Consider the following 19,812-nt stretch of genomic DNA (forward strand, 5'->3'; position numbering starts at 1 on the left):
CAACCCTAGGTAAGGCATAGCTCTATGATAATAACTGTTCCTAGTTATTCATTGTTTTAGGTTCTTTGCCAAGTGTTTTGCATGTGGGATCTCATTTAATTAAAAAAAAAAAAATCCCATGACGTAGATACCATCATTTCCATTTTTAGAGGAGGTGGCTGAAGCATAGAAAGGTTAAGTTGCTGGCCCAAGACCACTCAGCCAGTAAGTGGTACAAATTCAAATTCGGTGGTGAGAGTCAAATTCAGGTCTGACTCCAAAACCCTCCTGTTTATTAGCTAAAGTGAACTCATACTCTAGATTTAGGAATGCTCCTGGGGGGAAAAGGGAGTTGGCTGGGCCTTAAGATTTCTGACACAGCGGGAACCACTCTTTAGGATACCTGTAGGGAAAGTTCTCTGGGAAACAGAAGTGTGTGTGGGTGATTGGAGAGGGTCAGCTCTGATCCTGACACCCAGTCAGGGCCATTAAACCAACACAGAAAGCAGACAAAGCAGAGGTCTTTTTGAATGGCTTCGGATGTCTTGTAAATGAGCTTGGAGCAGCCCCAGAACCTTGGCCATCAGAATAATTCAAGGGAGGAAGAGTGAGCTGTTGACAGTAATCTGGCTGGGCCCCACTGAGGTCCCATGGAGGTATCAGGGCCCCAGCTCCAGCCAGGCTCACCTGGGTTGGCTCCCCAAGGCCCGAGAAAGGGCGGGTTTGCTCTGCTCCAACCCCAGGGCCTGGCTTCATGTCCACAGGCTCTAGGGCTTGAGCTTGTGAGCCACTGAGGCTGGGAGGCAGAGGCTGAAGGGAAGGGATTGGGTGCCACTGGCCCTCACGGTCTCCCCAGTGAGCCCAAGGCTCCAGCTGCTTCCTACCTTCTTCAGGCTGTAGGGAAAACTCATCCTGCACACCATCCTGTCCTTCGAGGCAGGTTGCAGGGACCCAGCCTTGCTCTTCAGCGGTGCTGACGAACCACCAACCTGGGAAATGAAAGTGCAGACTGATATTAGCTGGGTCAGGTGTGAGGGCCGGGCATCAGAATGTAATATTAGATTCAGCTGCTACAGGAGCCAACGCTCAGCGTAAGGCTCAAAAGTCACCATTTTATTAGTAGAACACAACTACCCATGTTAGCTGACTGCTAACTGCTAGAGACAAGCTAACAGGAAACCTGCTCTTGAGCCTGGGACGGGGCTGTGGAGGGGAGTCGGGGATGGGGGTGGGGAGAAAGGTTGTCCTAAAGGATGAAAGTAAAGAACGTAGCTCCCTTCGCTAAGGTGTGCAAGGCACTAATCATTTTACTTGCATTATCTTATATCATCTTCACATTATCGTCCCTACTGCACAGACGAGGAAACTGAGGCTCCAAGAGGCAAGACTCGTGCAAGTTCACACGGCTTACGGCCGAGCTGCGATTTGCACCCAGGGCTCTCTGATACTGAAACTACTGCCCTAATAACTTATCTGAGACACTGATTTTGCATCTATTCATGTCAAGGTAAATCTGGATGCAGATATAACAGTTTGAGAGGCTGTTCACTGAGACTCAGGCCCTCCCATTTTATTTTATTTTATTTTTTTGTGGTGCACAGGCCTCTCACTGCTGTGGCCTCTCCCGTTGCAGAGCACAGGCTCCGGACACACAGGCTCAGGGGCCGTGGCTCACGGGCCCAGCCGCTCCGCGGCATGTGGGATCTTCCCGGACCGGGGCACGAACCCGTGTCCCCTGCATCGGCAGGCGGACTCTCAACCACTGCGCCACCAGGGAAGCCCGCCCTCCCATTTTAGAGAAAGGGCTCTCATGGAGCCTGTGGTAGGCAGAATAACAATGCACACGGCAAAGAGGTCGAATTAAGGTCGCAGATGGGATTAAGGTTGCTAATCAGCTGAACTCCCAAATAGGAGGTTATGCTGGCTTATCTGGGTGGGCCCAGTTTAATCACAAGGCAGGCAGAAGAAGGGTCAGGGGGAGATGTGGCTAAGGAAGAAAGGTACAGAGAGGGGCAACACTGCTGGCTCTGAAGGTGGAGAAAGGGGTCACGAGCCAAGGGATGTGGCTGGCCTCTAGAGAATGGAAAAGGCAAAGAAGCAGATGCTACCCAGGCCTGCAGAAGGGAGCACAGCCCCAGCAGTGCCTTTATTTTCATCCACTGGGGCCCATTTTGGGCTTCTAACCTCTAGAACCATATGATGATAAATTTGTGCTGGTGTAAGTCACTGAATTTGTGGTAATTCGTTATAGCAGCCACAGGAAGTTAATACAGGGCCCAGCTGGCTCTGCACAGCATAAATGGAAAAATAGGATCTGCTCCCCAAGATCACAAACCTCCAGGCTCCGGAGACCCCAAAGGAGAAGAGAAGGAAGGGTCAGACTCTGGATTAGCTTCCCGGTCTTACAGGGAGGCCTTTGCTTTTGAGCTCCCTGAGGTAGAAGCCACCTTCTGCTTTACTCGACTGGGTGCACCTTTTAAAATACACGTTTTGGTGGCTGGGAAGTGTGTGTGTGTGTGTGTGTGTGTGTGTGTGTGTGTGTGTGTGTGAATGAATGGGATTGATAAACCTGTGGAAAACCAGAAATCAGAAATATGCCATATATGCCTTCCTAAGGACTCCTGTTTGTAGGTATCCGTGCGGAGTTAAGTAACATGTCACAACAGCAATGACAGCAAAGATTGCCAGACTGTCTCAGTGCTTCACATCTACTACTGACTGGCTGAGTCCTCACAGCAGCCTGTGAGCTGCATTCTATTACTGCCCCATTTTACAGATGGAGAAGTCAAGCTCAGAGAGGGGCAGTGACTTGACCAAGGTCACAACGTATCTAACCTAAAGAAACACTCACCAATGTGGACACAGATATACTGTTCATACTAAAGGAAGATATAGCTTATAGTATGCCATATTTTCAAATAGCATGCAAATGTTAAAAGAACAAGAGCTAAATGTTGACTTAAGAAAAAGCATGTTGCAGGTCAAAATGTATAGAATGATACACCACTGGGCTTAAAAACACCTACAAAATTATATATAGACGCGTGAAATATGATGCGTATGTATGTGTGTACATACAGTTATATATATGTATGCATGTGCACATATATGTATACACACGTGTACAAATGTGTACAGTGTGTACATACATATATACCTGTATAGAGTTTTTTTATAAAAATAAATTTATTTCTTTATTTATTTATGGATGCGCTGGGTCTTCATTGCCGCGCACAGGCTTCCTCTAGTTGCGATGAGTGGGGTCTACTCTTTGTTGCGGTGTGCGGGCTTCTCATTGCGGTGGCTTCTCTTGTTGCAGAGCACGGGCTCTAGGTGTGTGGGCTTCAGTAGTTGCAGCATGCAGGCTCAGTAGTTGTGGCACAAGGGCTTAGTTGCTCCGCAGCATGTGGGATCTTCCCAGACCAGGGTTCGAACCCGTGTCCCCTGCATTGGCAGGCGGATTCTTAACCACTGTGCCACCAGGGAAGTCCTATCCCTGTACACATATTTATACACATGTGTGTATACAGTTATCAAGAAGCATAAACCCCAAACTGAAAGGGCAATCTGTGTTTGGAAAGGGGACTAGGCCTGAAGCTAGCAGAAAAAAATAGATTTTAACTTTATCATTAATGTTTCAAGAAGAACATATCCATATATTACTTGGTTAAGTAAAAGTTAATTGAAAACAAATGTTGAGTTTGTTGGCCACTTGAAGATCTGGACATATGCCTTTTCCCTGCTGTCCTCTGGACACACCAGGCTTGGCCCCCACCCCATCCTGCCTCCTCCCCTTCTCCCAGCAACGTGTTCTTCCTAACGATGCTCAAGTGTGCAAAGCAAAGCAGGGTGGGGGTGGGTGGGTGCTCCCTTCTTCCATCCCCACGAAGCATCCCAGTCATACCCACAGACTGCCTGTACTCATTTCTAGGAATTAGAACGTCACATGGCCTTGGGGCCAGCTGGAATTGGTTAGGAACTCCAGCTCGGCAACCTGTCACAAGATCTGGGGTGAGTGACTGAGTCACTTGGAGTCTTGGTGTCTTCAGCTGTGAAGCAGGGATAACAACTGCTGTACTGTGTAATCAGGAAGTTTTGGTTGGCCAATGCTCATCTCCTGACTAATGGGAACATGCTCCAGAGGCTGCTGGAAACAGTCTTTCCCTGTTTGTTGGACCTTAACTAGCCACTGGGATATCACAGAGATTGGCCCACTAATATTGTTAGTCAATGTCACATTTTAGTTACAACAAAGCCAGTGGGGGTTTAATGCCACTTTTTCCTGGAGAGGATCCACTCATCCCCTGCTCCTTGCTCTCTGTCTTCAATGGTACCAATGCCCTATTGTGGCTAAAGGCAAAAGGGAAGGAAACACATTTTTAAGTACCTATGTGCCAAACACAGGCTTAGGCACTCTCTGTGTACTGCCTCATTTAATCCTTGAAGCAGCCTCCTCAACGAAGTGACCTGGATGGCTGTGAAATGCGGAGTTCAGGTGGAAACCCAGGCTAAGTGTCTCAGTCACATCACATTCTGTCCCGGCCAGTGTACAGGCAGACCTCGTTTTACTGTGCTTTGCTTTACTGCACTTCATGGATAATGTGTTTTTTACAGATTGGAGGTTTGCAGCAACCCTGCATCAATCAAGTCTATTGGTGTCACTTTTCCTACAGCATTTGCTCACTTCGTGTCTCTGTGTCACATTTCGGTAATTCTCCCGTATTTCAAACTTTTTCATTCTTATTGTATTTGTTATGCTGATCTGTGATCAGTGATCTTTGATGTTACTATTGCAAAAAGATTACGACTCGCTGGTGGCTCAGATGACGGTCAGCATTTTTTAGCAATAAAGTATTTTTAAATTAAGGTATGTACATTGTTTTTTTGACATAAGACTACTGCACACTGAATAGGCTACAGTAGTATACGTGTAACTTTTTTTTGCACTGGGAAACCAAAAAGTTCATGTGACTCGCTTTATTGCAGTGGTCTAGAACCAAACCCACAATATCTCTGAGGTCTGCCTGTATGTGACCAGTGGTCCCTGTGACGGCAGGTGGGCTGAGGCAGTGTGTCCAACCCACCAGAGCCCACAGCTGACAGAACCTTCATGCGGACTCCCATGGTAGCCAAAGGCAAATCAACAGAGCAAATTTCCAGTGGAGTGCTGGATTCCGCATCTCCAAGTACTCTGCAACCAGAAGGAATGTTCAGAAAATGTGAACCTCAGGACAAGTCGATAACCTCTGACCCAACAGAATGCTGGTGAGCTGTGACCAAGTAGAGTACTCAAGCACTGTGATCAAACAAGGCCAGCTTTCTAGGTCATCAACCAGATCCGTGGAAACTGACCAGCCTGGATTGGCCATTGCAGCTTTTGCACTCCCAAGCGTTTCCTGTCCCAGAGACTTGGTGACAGTGTAGGGTGGAAGGGAGGTGGTCTAGGTCTCCTACCTGACTCGTTCTTCTCGATGATGTCTACCACTTGCCCCACGCTGAGGCTGATCTCCGAGCTCTCCTGCTTCTGGTAGTCTGCCACCACTACATACTGCTCCAGGACCATGGGATCCACCGAGGTCAGGTCGCCCCCTGGGGATACAAAATGCCATCACACAACCCATGTGTGAGGGAACAGGAGCCAGGGGGTAGGGTGGGTCAGGAGGACATTCCAAATAGAGAAAGAAGCTGTGACAGGACTTGTCTCAGGGTCACCTCATCCATTTATTCTTTCATTCATTTGCTCACTCAACCACCAAAATTTACCAAGTGCCTGTCCTTGTGCAGGCACTGTGCTATAGGCACTAAGGGTTCAGAGCTGATGTGGTACTTGCCCTGAAGAAGCTGACAGCGTAGTGGGAAAGTTCATTCATTCATATCTATCCATCCATTTATCCATCTGCCATTATTCACCCATCATGGCCCACCCAACTAAACATCCATTCATCATTCATCCAACCAAACATCCGTCTAGCTATCAATTGCCATCCATCCATCCAAAATCACTCATCTATCAATTCATGAAGTCACCAGTGATGTTCCAAACACTCTATTAGATGCTGGGCATACTAAAGTGAATGAAACAGACATGACTCCTAGCCTCAAGTAGCTCAGTCTAGTTGGGGAGAGAGACATGTACACAAGTATATACGATCGCTAAGTATACAGGATAATACTAGTTTTTGATTGATGCATTGCTGGAAACAACCAGGATGCCAGACAAAGAATGAGTGGGAAAAGGATGCTACATTAAATGGAGCGGTCAGCAAGACCCCTCTAGGGAGGTGACATAAAGCAAAGACCTCTGAGGCAAGGAGGCATGAGGAGAATGGGGACAGAGTGGTGCAGGCACACTGTGGGATGGGAAAGGGCCTGGAGCCTTCTAGGAACTGGCAGGAGAGGTGGCTGAAGTCCAGGAGTGAGCAGAGGGTGGTCCTGTATGAGATCACCCCGGCAGGCATGGGCCAGAGCAGGCAGGGCATGCTGGGCCAAGGCAAGAAGTTCGGATTTTTTGAAACCCTGAACTAGAAAGCCACTGAAGGGATTTAAGAAGGGAATGACAAGATTTACATCTTTAAAAAGACAGTTCTGGCTGCCACATGGAGACTGGATTACAGCCTGGCAAGAAAAAAAAGCAGGAGACCAGATGGAGGACATGGTGTTTGCAGACAAGAGATGATGGTAGCTTTGGACCAGGGCAGGGGCAGCTGGGGAGAGGAGCCCCTGGGGAGGCCATTTCCACAGGATGTAGTGCTGTGTGGCGGTGGTTAAATACTAAGACATATCTGATAAGTAAATGAAATGATATCACAGAATATGGATGATGTACAGGGACATCTGAGTTCAGACACTCCAGAGAGGGCAGCACTTTTAGAGCAGCAGCCTGAATGGGATGGGAAGGCAGTCTGGCTTTTGTGGGCTCTGGATTTCTGAAAGTCCTGATTCAAAGGATTCCCTTCTATTGTTTCCACAAACCACTGAAATATCCATTTAAACATTTCTGTGTCCAAATACACCCATAATGAGCCAATTTTGTGCATCTGTTCCCAACTCCGTTGGGTAGTATCTTATTGAAATTGGTCATGGTGGGAGTATTTACACCATGGAAAATGGCAAATGCCACAGAGCAGGGCTTCCCATCAGAGAGCTGGTTGTGAAGCATTTACCAGCACGCCATTGCACCCCAGCCTCTGGCATCTAGAAGCAGCACAAAAGCCCTCTGTTAGAACCATGCGTTCTCCATTTCTGATGCGGAAAATCAGAGCAGGGCGTTGCAGCCGGGTGAAGAAGGGTCACCGCTTCTTGGCCCTGTGACCATGTTCTGGCCATTCACCCTCCCAGGCTGAGGGTAACAGAGGGAAATGGGAGGGCCCTAGGGCAACCTTGCCACTTGTACCCTGGGTGGAGAAAGCATGAGAATAGAGAAAGAGAGGAGAAAAAAGAGACGGAAGATGTGGGATGAAGGTGCAGAAGTAGATTGGGAGGGAAGTAGCCCCACATGAATGCCTATCACAGGCTACACGCTGTACATAAACTACCTAGACACAACTGCCCTGGAAGGTGGGTATTACTACCCCCATTTTATAGACAAGAAAACAGAGGCTCCGACATATCAGGTGACTTGCTTTAGATCTCACCGCTACCTGGTGACAAAGCCAGATCTGAACCAGGTCCACCTGGTGGCAGTAGGTGAGGAAAGAAAAGATGATAGGAAGGAAGGGTAGTCTGAGATCTTGCTCTCCTACCCCACAGGTCCCCATGACCGCCCCCCAAGTCTTATGTCTTTGCAGCTCTCAGGGCTAGCTTCACTACTGCCAGGCTTCTCCTCCTCTGTCACCTCCCACCCAGGTCAGGCGGCAGAGCTGATCCAGCCTCAAGCATGACAGACCGCCCAAGACAGCCCTGCTACTTCAGCGGTTACATCTTTCAGTGGCCCCAGAGCAGGCTGGTCACTGCCCCCTTTCTGCTGTACCTCTAGACAGTGATCTCTTGACTGTCTCCTTAACCCCCCGGCACTGTGCTTCTAAGAGGTACTCTTATGTGAATGAGTGAAGGCAGACGCTGGCTTGCTGGAGGCTCCTGGCTACTTGTCCTGGTCATAGTGAGCTGGGGACACATTCTCCAGTGAATGCAATAGGTAGAGACTGGGGTCCACAGTTTTTATCCCAGAATATAATCTGCCTCAGGGCTCAGAACCCCAGGAATGCACCTGCCCTTCTGTTTTAACCTCACGTGGGCTGCGTCCAGGTAGCCATGCTTCCCTGTGCCTCAGCTGGAGACAAAGAACTGGAGAGAGGAGAAAAGCACCCACTTCACAGTCAGGCTGGAAGCTGAGCCTGCTGCCCGGGTTAGTGGACAGAGACAGCCCAGGTCTCCCAGGCAGGCGGGCAGTGGGCTGGAGGGGCCAGGAGGTGTCTGTGTTCACGCGTGGGGATTCTCTGCTGCCCCTGTGGCAGCCGTCAGGATTCCCTCCTGCAGAGCCATGGGTCTGATGTGGGAGGACCTTCTTGCTAGCACTCCATTCCCTCACTTCACCCACATCCTCACTACGCCACATCCTTTTCTCTGAGAAAGGCTTCTTGTGGCCAGGGGTGTGAAGGCGGGACACCCCGTGATGGGTCTCCATCCTGCCCCTCCAGTCCGTCCTTCATAACTGCAGCCAGAGAGCTTGTTCAGAAGTCACAAAAATGGTCCATTTTTGTGCAAGGGGAGCTAAGAATGTGTTTTTATACTTTTAAAGATTTGTAAAGAATAAGAAGGAGAATGAAAGGAAGAGGAAACAAAAAATTATTATTAGTGACAGAGTCTGCAAGGGGCTTGCAAAGCCTAAAATAGTTACTATCTGGACCTTTAGAGAAAAAAACATTTGTCAACCCCTGGACTAGAACATGAATGGCATCCACAAAGTCTCAATAAATATTTGAATGAAAGAATGAATATTTTAAAACAGCTTTAAATGACTTCCAACTTCAGGGAGACATTCAAATGCCTTCTCTCACAGCACTTACAGCATTTAATTTTGTTTACGTATCTGTCTTTTCTACCAGACTGTGAGGTTACTTCAAACATGGTGTTCTCATGGTGGGAACACCTTTTGCATTTCCCGGGGACCTAGAACACTGTCAGGCACACAGTAGGTGCTTAATAAACACTGAATGGATAACTGTGTCTGTCTTGTTCACTCAGCACAGAGGCTCAGTGAACATTTGTGGCGTGAATGAACAAAGGATGAATAGAGACATCTAGAAACCCTTCCTCTCCTACACGGCTCAGGCCTCCTCCTGCGAACACACAGTGCTGAGTTACTGGCAGGCACCTGTCTATCTTATGAGCAACCAAAGACTACTTCTTGCTTGTAAGAAGGGATAGAGACTTTGGATAAGTCAAGATCCAGTTAAGCCAGGTGACTCTGTCCAAAAAGTTCAATTGTTGCTACCCGGTTTTAACAACTGATGGTGGCCCAGTTGTACCACATACAATTTCCAGGACCCTGATCAATGGGCTGATCTATTCATTTCTGCACCAGCTCTCCTAACCAGGCTGCCAACTGATTTGGGTTAACTGTGAGCAGGGACAGGATCAGGGAATTGGGGGACTCACTGCGAACGAGACATGAAGCCAGGAAATGAGGAGGGCAGGGAACAGGGTTGAGGACTCTAGGCTGGCACTTCTTCCAAGACTTGCTCAGGGGCCAGGTCTGAGGCTTACATATCTTTCCTGTTCTTCTATGACAGTAGCTTTTATTTCTATTTATTTACTTTTTATAAGAATGCATTAGCACTGTTTTTTTTTAAAAAAATATTTATTTATTTATTTTGTTGAGCCAGGTCTTAGTTGTGGCAGGCGGCCTCCTTAGTTGTGGCTCACGGACTCCTTAGTTGCAGCTTGTTGGCTCCATAGCTGTGGCATGCGAACTCTTAGTTGCGGCATGCATGTGGGATCTAGTGCCCTGACCAGGGATCGAACCCAGGCCACCTGCATTGGGAGGGTGGAGTCTTAACCACTGAGCCACCAGGGAAGTCCGACAGTAGCTTTTAGACTAGTTTCCTGCCATTAAGTGGCTCAGAAAAGAGTGCATGGAGTTGCTTTTTCAGGACCAGTTCTTCCAGGGCAGGCTGCCTTCATTTTATCCAGAGCACTCAACTTATCAAAACACTGTTCATTTGATCTACTAGGAGTCTCAAACTAGGCTACATATACCATTTAGGTGTTAGGTGGAGACATCTACTGGTAGAGTGTGATACTGCAACCAGGCTCTATAATGCATAGTAATTGCAGTACCTAAAAGTTGATGCAGATAGAACTAAGTTCTAGGAGCTACAAGTGTGAAATCAAAGTATTCCTAGATGAGAAATGTCATTCTTGTGGTCCAGCAGGGAATAAGAGGGAAGGAAAAGGCCAGGAGAAAGGAGGGGCTTTAACAGTGGAAGGGTGATTTTATCATTAAGGAAGTGCTATGAAATATTCATGGGACTTCCCTGGTGGTCCAGTGGTTAAAACTCCGCACTTCCACTGCCGGGGTCTCAGGTTCGATCCCTGGTCGGGGAAATAAGATCCCACATGCCATGCAGCGTGGTCAAAAAACAAAAACAAAAACACCCCAAACAAACGTAAAATATTCGCCAAAGGTAAAGTGCCTCATCTACCACAGAATTTTATAAATGATGAGTAATGGTAAAATAGGCCTTTCTTCCTAGAAATTCACTATATTGCCAGTCTTGCTGCAAGAGCCGGTAAACAAGAGAATATTTCAATAAGGGTAGAAACATCAGAAAGAAAAGGTGCTCCTTAAATAATCACATGATCTGTGAAATTTTGGTGGGAAGACTTTTTTCCTGCAGAATGAGCACAATTTGAGACCAAATTAGCCAAAGTCTGCAGGAACCAGCCAGGCAGTCAGCCACAACAGGGAAATTCTGGAGAGAGATAAGCCTTCTTCGACTCAGAATTCTCACACAGAAATTTCAGGGCTTGGGCTGTCAACCTTAAATCCTTTTTGAATTTAATCAAGGAGGCTTGTTCTAACATAAAGGAAGTGTTCAAAGGTCAGATAAAAAAATAAGGCTAGTCCCAGCATGGGTTCTTAGTCTGAATGAAGAAAGATGCTATTTTCCACCCAGTTGAACTATAAATAAATCCATCCCCCATCATTGCAGGTGAATGATGTAACAGTGGTAACCACAAATTAGAGCTTCTTCTCTCTTTTCCAGACCAGTCCCCTCATCAAGCCTGTCCTGACTGAATACTTGTGTTTTCACAAACCAGAGCTGTCTGTTTCCTCTCTCCCTCCCACCTGTCCCCTCCGGGAAAGTCTCCGCACACTCAAAGCCAGAAACTCTGTGACCAGACCAAGACTGTCTGCTTCTCTTCTCCTCTCTGCTCTTTTCTAAGAAACATATCATTATCCTCAGGGCTCAAGGGCTATTTGTAGCTTTAGCAGGATGCCATGGCTCCAGCCAGTACCTATTAAGCTAGAAAGCAGAGCTGTAAACAGACTGGTTGGGAAAAGACCAGAGTTCACTCCAGATGCCATACCTTGAGGTGAAGAAATCCAATTCCTCTCCACTCTTCCTTGCAGGAATGGCCTTGGGGCCCATAAAGCTGACCACAGGCCTTGTACCCAGGGAGCAGTAAAGGGACCAGAGTTGTTGAATTTGGAATTGTTACTGATGCTGGACAAGAACACCTGTGTGTTCTGAATTAATAGCAGTCGCATAAAAACAGCACAAACATGTGTCTCTCACAACATGCCAGGCACTGTTCTAAGTGCTTTATACATATTATTATGAATCCTATAATACTCCTGCAAGGTAGATTACTATCCTTATGCCCATTTTACAGATGATGAAACTGAGGCCCACGAGAGAAGGCATCCTTTTCCACTTTTGGAATCTCTGCTTGGCCTCCTCTCCACCCATCCTTATCAACCCCCTCAAACTTCCTGGAGTTCTAGATAAAGAATTTAGAATTCCAGAAAGCTCTGAAGACCACATTGGCTCCCCATGTGGTATGAGCTAGGGCCTTTGCAGACGTGCAGGAGGTTCCTGGGTTGCAGGAGGACTAAAGCTGGGCAATTGTGAATCTCAGCTTATCAACCCCAGGCTTGTGAGAACTCAAATCTTTCCTCTGTGCATATTCAAATTCTCACCTTCTCTTTTTTGACATAAGGGTCCTGCTGTCCAGGGAACGGAAAGGGTGTTAGGAAGGAAGAGAATTGACTGTGGGGAGAGTGAAGTGAGTATGGGAGCTGCCTGCAAGAGCAGCTGTCACCGCCCAGATCAGTAGCTGATCAAAGGAAGCAAAGAGCCAGGCCTGGTGCCGAGGCTGGCAAATGGATCAGGCCCAAATCGACTGTATGCTTGCACCTCCCAGCCTGCACGTCGTGCCCTCAGCCCCGAATGTCCTTCAGCATCCATCCATCCATCCACATCACCGTATCCCCAATGTTAGTGCCCAGGGCCTGGACATCGCTCAGTAGGGGTATGCTAAACATCGAATGAGTAGGAGAAAATGGAAAATATTCTTACCAGATTTCTTTTTCCCAACATGTTCCCTGTACAGGAAAGAATAGGGGTGGGAAAGAGTAATGAGTCAATATCTTTTCTGTATTGCTATGAGTTATTCCGTTAGGAAACTGAGATTTTCCATCCCACATCTCCAGTGAATGAGTGTAAAATCCAAGCCAGTCCCAGGGACCCAGACTCTTTAAAATAAAAAAAAAGATTTCCTTTTAATTTGCCTGATAAGTGCTCTGGTGCCCTGGGGACCAGCATCGCCACTCTATTTGTAGAGTAGGGGGCTCTGGGCAGGATCTGATAGGCAGGGTGTAGAGGCGGGTATGCGGTCTGAAAACAGGAGTTAGGACCTCACACCGCACTGAGCCTGACGCCCACCTCATCATGCACGGTGGAGGCCTTGCCCCACTTATGAGCAGTGCCCTGAGCTGTACAATTGGAGCAGGAAGTGCTCGGTGGTGAGTGGAATACACTAAAACTGGGGAGACATCTGGCTAGCAGTGAACCCAGCACATCTCCCTCACGGTGACACAGAGGACACTATTATGGGCTAGAATCCATACAGAATGAGTAATTGCTCCCATACACTTGTCAACCACGTTAGAGTTTATACACACAACTGCATGATGAACAAAATGCTACAAATCAGGTTTTACAACATACTTTAAAGTAAATTATCCCATTAGTAAAAGGCTTTCTGACGTTATAAAAAGTAAAGGGAGGTGATAGGATGGTTGGGTTGAGATAGATATTGTGGCAGCGGTAACATTAGCTAATATTACAAAATTCCTAATAAATGTTATTATCCTGTGCTAGGACCCTGCTAGGCACTTTTAGTTCACTCATTTAATACTCATAATAACCACAGGAAATAAGTACTCTCTTGGTGCCCATTTTACAGATGAGGAAAATGAGGCACAGAGAAGTTAAGTAACTTGCCCGAGGTCACACAGCTTGCAAGAAGCACAGCCAGGGTCTGAACCCAGGCCTATATCCATTTTAAAAAATTGAAATATAATTCACATACCATAAATTTCATCCTTTTAAAGTGTAGAATTAACTGTTTTTTAGTATATTCACAAAGTTGTGCAACCACTGCCATCAGCAAATTCCAGAAAATTTTCATCACTCTCAAAAGAAACCCTGTACCCCTTAGCAGTTCCTCTCCATTTCCATTCCTTCCAGCCCTTGACAACTATTAATATGCTTGCTATCTCTAAGGATTTGTCTATTCTGGACATTTAATATGAATGGAACCATATAATAGGTGGCTTCTTGTGACTGGTTTCTTTCATGTAACATAATGTTTTCAAGGGTCATCCCCCCGTTGTAGCAAGTATCAGTGTTCATTCCATTTTATGGCTGAATAATATCCCACTGTGTGGATAATCCACGCTTTCTCTGTTCATCAGCCAATGGGCATTTGGGTTGTTTCCACTTTTTGCCTATTATGAATAATGCTTTTGTGAACTTTGTACACAAGTTTTTGTATGGACATATATTTTTATTTCTCTTGATTATAGATGTAGGAATGGAATTGTTAGGTAATATGGTAACTCTAGGCTTAACTATTTTTTTTAAGATTTTTTTTTTTTTTTTGCGGTATGCGGGCCTCTCACTGTTGTGGCCTCTCCCGTTGCAGAGCACAGGCTCCGGACGCGCAGGCCTAGCGGCCATGGCTCATGGGCTTAGTTGCTCCGCGGCATGTGGGATCTTCCCGGACCAGGGCACGAACCCGTGTCTCCTGCATCGGCAGGCAGATTCTCAACCACTGCGCCACCAGGGAAGCCCAAGATTTTTTTTTTGATGTGGACCATTTTAAAAGTCTTTATTGAATCTTACAATATTGCTTCTGCTTTAATGTTTTGGCTTTTTGGCCCCGAGGCATGTGGGATCTTAGCTCCCTGACCAGGGATCAACCTGCATCCCCTGCATTGGAAGGTCATGTCCTAACCACTGGACTGCCAGGCAAGTCCCTAGGCTTAACTTTCTGAGGAACTGCCAGGCTCTCTTCCACAGTGGCTGCACCATTGTAGACTCCCACCAGCAACATAGGCAGGTTCCAGTTCCTCCACATTCTCAACACTTGTTGCTATCTGTCTTTTTGATTCTACCCATGCTAGAGGGTATGAAGTGGTATCTCACTGGAATTGGAACTTCCAATTCCTGATGGCTAAGGACGCTATGCCAAGCATCTTTTCATATGCTTCTTGGCCATTTTTATATTTTCTTTGAAGAAATGTCTATTCAGTGTCTGATTTTAAAGTCTGGGTTTTTAACCACCATGTAATAATGCTTTTGGTGTAACCTCAAAAGTGGGGGAGCAGGGAGCTAAGCCAAGTCCTGGAGCTTGGGGCTGCCCTCCTGTGTGTCTGGAAGGAACAGCAGGGCCAGGCCCAGGGCTGGGCTGGGCCAGTCAGTAGTGATGTCCTCTGGCCAGCCATTACCCAGTGAAGCTCAGTGTCACTCCCCTGTGCAGGGGAGAGGGAGGGTGACAGTGGAATATCCCAGCTCACATTTCCTGCCACTCATTGTGGACAGGGTCCTGGTCAGAATGCTGTACCTGGACTGGCCCGCAGAATCCTCACATCAACCCTTGAGGGTCACTCCATTTCACACGTGGAGACACTGAGGGCCAGAGAGGTGAGGCATCTCTCCCAGGATTGGAACCCGGGAAGCCTGGCTGGAGCCCATTCTCCCGACCACACCCTGGACTGTCCTGTGGGGGAAGTTGCCTCTTAGCTGCTGGCTCCAGGACACACCAGCAAAGGTCTCTTAAGTCTGCTTCCATGTAAAGCCCTCTTCCCTCGTTGCCATCCAGGCTGCGGCCTGAGCCACGGTCTGGGATACCTGAAATCCCAGCTCTAACACTACCGTGTACCCCTGCTAGTTGTCTCGCTGTCCTTGCTGGAGCACGGGAGTGAGGGGCAGCAGGGGGCTCTCGGTTTCAAGCAGCAGCTTGTGCGGGCTCAAGCAGGCACGTTATTTTCTGTGCAACATGCTTAGGGTGACCTCAAGTTTACTCAGGAATGGTAGCGAAAACCTTCCTCGAAGAGCACCATTCATTTCTTTCCTTAGAAACTGCTGGGAAAGACTCCCAGTCTCCATCACAAGCCCTAACTTAGGTCTGAGCATCAGAATCCTGACCAAGGGACCAACCTCACTGAGCACCTGCCCTCACCATTCATTACTGCCTAAACAACCGAGGCCCAGCTGAAGCTGCCTGCTGTGGCCCCAAAGCCACCCTTGGGTTTCTCAGCACCCTCCTTCCCTCCCTCCCTCCCTCCCCCTTCCTTCCTTCCCTCCTCCCTCCCTCCCCCCTTCCTTCCTTCCCTCCCTCCCTTTTCCTTCAAAGTCTGGCTTAAGGACAGGAAGGCATCACTAGGTAAGCACCTGCCATGTGCCTGACACTATCACTACCCTTTATGAGCAGGATATTGCCTAACCAAGATGAGAGCAAGGTTAGCCATGCCCACTTTACTGATGAGGAAAGAGAAGCTCAGAGAAGTCAAGTCACTTGTCCAACGTCACACAGAGGGGAACAGACAAAGAGACTGAAAACTTCCCTTTCCTTCCAGGGAGCCCTTTGGAACTAAATACATCTATTTCTGCAGGATGCTGGCTAGCTTAACTCAGCTGTTACTTTGTGCTTTCTTGGGGTACAGTCTAGGCTGTGTTTTGTATTTTTAGTGGATGTTCTATTTGTGCGTGTGTTTGTGTGCGCACAGGCCACATGTATCCACACGTTCACATGGCCTTTCCCACCAGTATAGAAGCCCCTGAGGGCAGGTGCTGTTTTTCTCTTGTATTATTCCTGAAGGAAGAAAGGGAAATGATCATTAAACTCTATAGATTATAGTCTTTTTTGTTTTTAAATAAATGGAGCAATAAGATTTCTTCTAGCCGGTCAAAAGGTTCTAACCAGGGGAAAAAACTTTAGATTCTCACCATATGCCAAATGTTGAAATGAATTCTAATCAATTTAATGAGTAAATATTAAGGAAAACCCAAAGCATAAATTAACTAGAAAAAAATTCAGGGAACTATCTTATGTCTGAATGGTGTCTGTCCTTCTTAGACTGAAAGCAAATGAAAGAAGTCACAACTAAAAAACTGATCACTGGATTTGACTTCACAAAAATATAAAATTTATGTACATCATAAAATCCAGGAACAAGATATAAATGCACAATAAAAGGGACAAATATTTACCACAAATATGGAAAAGGCTAATTCCTTACTATATAAGCAGCCTGTACAAATCAATAATAAAAATAGCTCAAAAAATGTCCACTGGCCCCTAAGGCCCCAAAGGCAGGAACTAGGCTTGTTTTTCTGGACTTTCAGCGTGGGTGGGGAGCTAACACACTTGAATGGTTGACCCTGTCTTTTCTGGTTTTCGCCCAGAGATGTGGGGGAAGGGAGAGCCATCTGGAAGGCCTGAGACGAAAGATTCTGGTCCTCCCATATGAGAACAAGCATCTCCACATGGTACCCACTTCTTCCAATGATATACAACAATCAAACAGACCAATTAGCTTCTCTCTTACCATCTCATAAAAGATCGCAGAGCCCAAGCATCTTGGCCCTGGCAGCCAAGGAGATGTGAAAACTGTGTACCTACTATGTGCCAGGCACTGTGCTCAGCACTTCACACACATAGATTCAAGCCTCACAGTGACTGTGGGTCCCACATCCATGGATTCAACCAACTTCGGATTGAAAATGTTCAGGGAAAAAAATTCCAGAAAGTTCCAAAAAAACACAACTTAAATTTGCTGTGTGCCTGGCAACTATTTATAGAGCATTTATATTGTATCAGGTATTATAAGTAATGTAGAGATGATTTAAAGTATATGGGAGGATGTGCGTAGGTTATATGCAAACACTATGCCATTTTATGTAAGGGACTTGAGCATCCGTAGATTTAGGTATCCATGGGGGGTCCTGGAACCAATCCCCCTGCCAATAATGAGGGATGACTGTACTATTATTCCCATTGAAGAAGTGAGGAAATGGATTTACCTTAAAGTATAAGAACAAAACTCTAACTCCAGGAAACTGGGGAACAGGTCTATCTTTTGAATTATCAAGCATAATACCCAGGGGGGCTCACCACGATTTCAGCCCCCAAACTCCAGAAAACTAGTTGCTGAGCATGTCCTAATTTTCCCACCATTATTTCATTTCAGTCTCCCAATAACCCCATAACGTGGGTGGAGCAGGTGACGTGGTCTCATTTCACAGATGAAGTAAGCAAGGCAGAAGGGGAGGGGAGGGGATTGCTCTGCCTGGGTGGAACAGCTGGCTGCCTGGCCAGCAGACTGGAAGCTCCCTGTGGGCACAGACTACATCTGCCATGTCATCTCTTTGTCCCCCCGTGCCCAGCCCATGGGCCTGGCATTCAGCAGGTCCTTGATACCTATTTCCTGAATGGATAAACAATGCTGGTGCTCTGGACCGGGAACAGCGCTGGGTCTAGAACTCCCAGTCCTATGTTCCTTCTACAAGCCCAAGCCAGCCAGCAAGTGGGGAATGTCGGGCTGTGGCCACCAGAGAGCATGACAAAGGCCCCAAACAGCCTCCCCGACATGCTGGCTCCTCTAGAGGGCTGGCTCCCGCCCTATGTTCCCCAGTGTCCTTCCTTCCTGCACGAAGGTGCCTGGACTCTTCTCAAGCCTGGCTCTCTCTCCCATCTCTGTCGATAAGTTGGGCTGATGCCTGCTCGGAGCTGGGGACCCACTCACCACCCTCGCCAGGCAGGAGGCCAAAGACATCTGAGCGTTAACATTTAGAAGGGTTGACTGGGCGGCGGTTTTTTTTTTTTTTTTTTTTGTGGTACGCGGGCCTCTCCTGTTGAGGAGCACAGGATCTGGACGCACAGGCTCAGTGGCCATGGCTCACGGGCCCAGCCGCTCCGCGGCTTGTGGGATCTTCCCAGACCAGGGCATGAACCCGTGTCCCCTGCATTGGCAGGCAGATTCTCAACCACTGCGCCACCAGGGAAGCCCCGGCGGTTCCTAACCTCAAGTCTCTGAATGGGATTTGGCACAATTGAGGACCTCCTGAAACAGGGGGCATTCTTCTCGGGAGAAGGAAGAAAGCTTTTATTGGATTCTCCAAATGGTCCACGATCCTCCCCAAAGTTAAGATCTCTGGGAGGTTGAGATGAGGTAGAAGAAAATCTAGATGTCACTGACCCTGTGGCCCAAGGAACCCACACCCAGGTCAGATCTGCCCCTTGGGGGCCGGTGTTCCTCCTTCCCTGCCTGTGGGCACTGAGTCAGGTTGGTGGAGCGCTGGCCAAGTGTTTCTCTCCACATCTTGTCATTGAATTCCCAAGCAAAGCTGTGAGGGAGGTGCTGTCAGACCCCTCCCACCAGACAGGAGACAGGTGCAGGGGTAAGGAGCAGCCTGCCCAGAACCACTCGGCTTAAAAGTGGCCAAGCAACCTTCCTTGTGAAAGCCCATCAACTGGATGTCTTGAACAACTCTGGGAGTAAAAACAGCTACAGTTGGGTATCCAGAGAGCGAAAAATACCACGGGCCACCACTTTTGGAGCACTTGGTAGGTTCCTGGAATTTTTACTTGTGGCAGCTATTCCATCATCACTGTAATTGTAAGGCTCACTGCTATTCCCGTTTCACAAGGAGTGAAATCGAGGCCCAAGGCTACACAGCCCATGAGTGGTAGAGGCCAGATTTGAACCTGGATGTACCCACTGCAAACCCAGACTCACCCAGATTCTGTCTTTTAAGCCCAGTTGTCCCTTCTGTGGGAGGCGCACACACAGAGCTTACGTGAAGACTCAGGCAGACCTGGGGAAGATCCACCTCGCCTATTCCAACCTGTGTGACCCTGGGCAAGTCTCTTTCCTTATTCTGAACCTCAACTTCCTCATCTGTAAAATGGGAACGATAGCTCCTATCTGGCAGTTTTGTGATGGAATGAAGTAGAAACTGAATACGTTAAGCTCCACATTCTTTGATTCACTTCACCTAGAAATTAGAATCAAAGCCAGGGGCTACCAGCCTGAGTTAGCAGTTTAACCCTGACTGCCTGGGGGCACTGTAGACAAAGGTCCCTTGAGAATATTTCACCATGTCTTGTTATGTCCATAAAAGCTGGGGACTGTTTACCAGGCACAAATGCTAAAGACACCAAGAACAGAAATATTAGCCAGGATGGGCTGCAGGCCCATCAGCAGATTTACACTTATTCTGTACCTTTTCAAAAAAAAAATTCACGTGTTGGCAAGCCGTTCGTTCCCTTGTGATGTTTTGATTCAAAAGATTTACTGTGGTCCCTTATGGAATATCA

General features: G+C 47.4%; 1 protein-coding gene across 3 annotated transcripts in view; it reads right to left on the reverse strand.

Moving 5' to 3' along the window:
- SH3PXD2B (SH3 and PX domains 2B) overlaps positions 1–19,812 on the reverse strand; it is a 112,296-nt gene that overhangs the window by 26,637 nt on the left and 65,847 nt on the right. For all 3 annotated transcript variants that reach the window (XM_067032319.1, XM_059063482.2, XM_067032318.1), the window contains 3 exons: positions 12,504–12,529; positions 5,434–5,568; positions 864–968 (listed from right to left, as the gene is read on the reverse strand). In XM_067032319.1, coding sequence (XP_066888420.1) covers positions 864–968; positions 5,434–5,568; positions 12,504–12,529 — 266 coding nt within the window. The remainder of the gene's footprint in view (positions 1–863; positions 969–5,433; positions 5,569–12,503; positions 12,530–19,812) is intronic.

Source organism: Kogia breviceps, chromosome 4, assembly GCF_026419965.1.
Source record: "Kogia breviceps isolate mKogBre1 chromosome 4, mKogBre1 haplotype 1, whole genome shotgun sequence".
NCBI lineage: Eukaryota > Metazoa > Chordata > Mammalia > Artiodactyla > Physeteridae > Kogia > Kogia breviceps.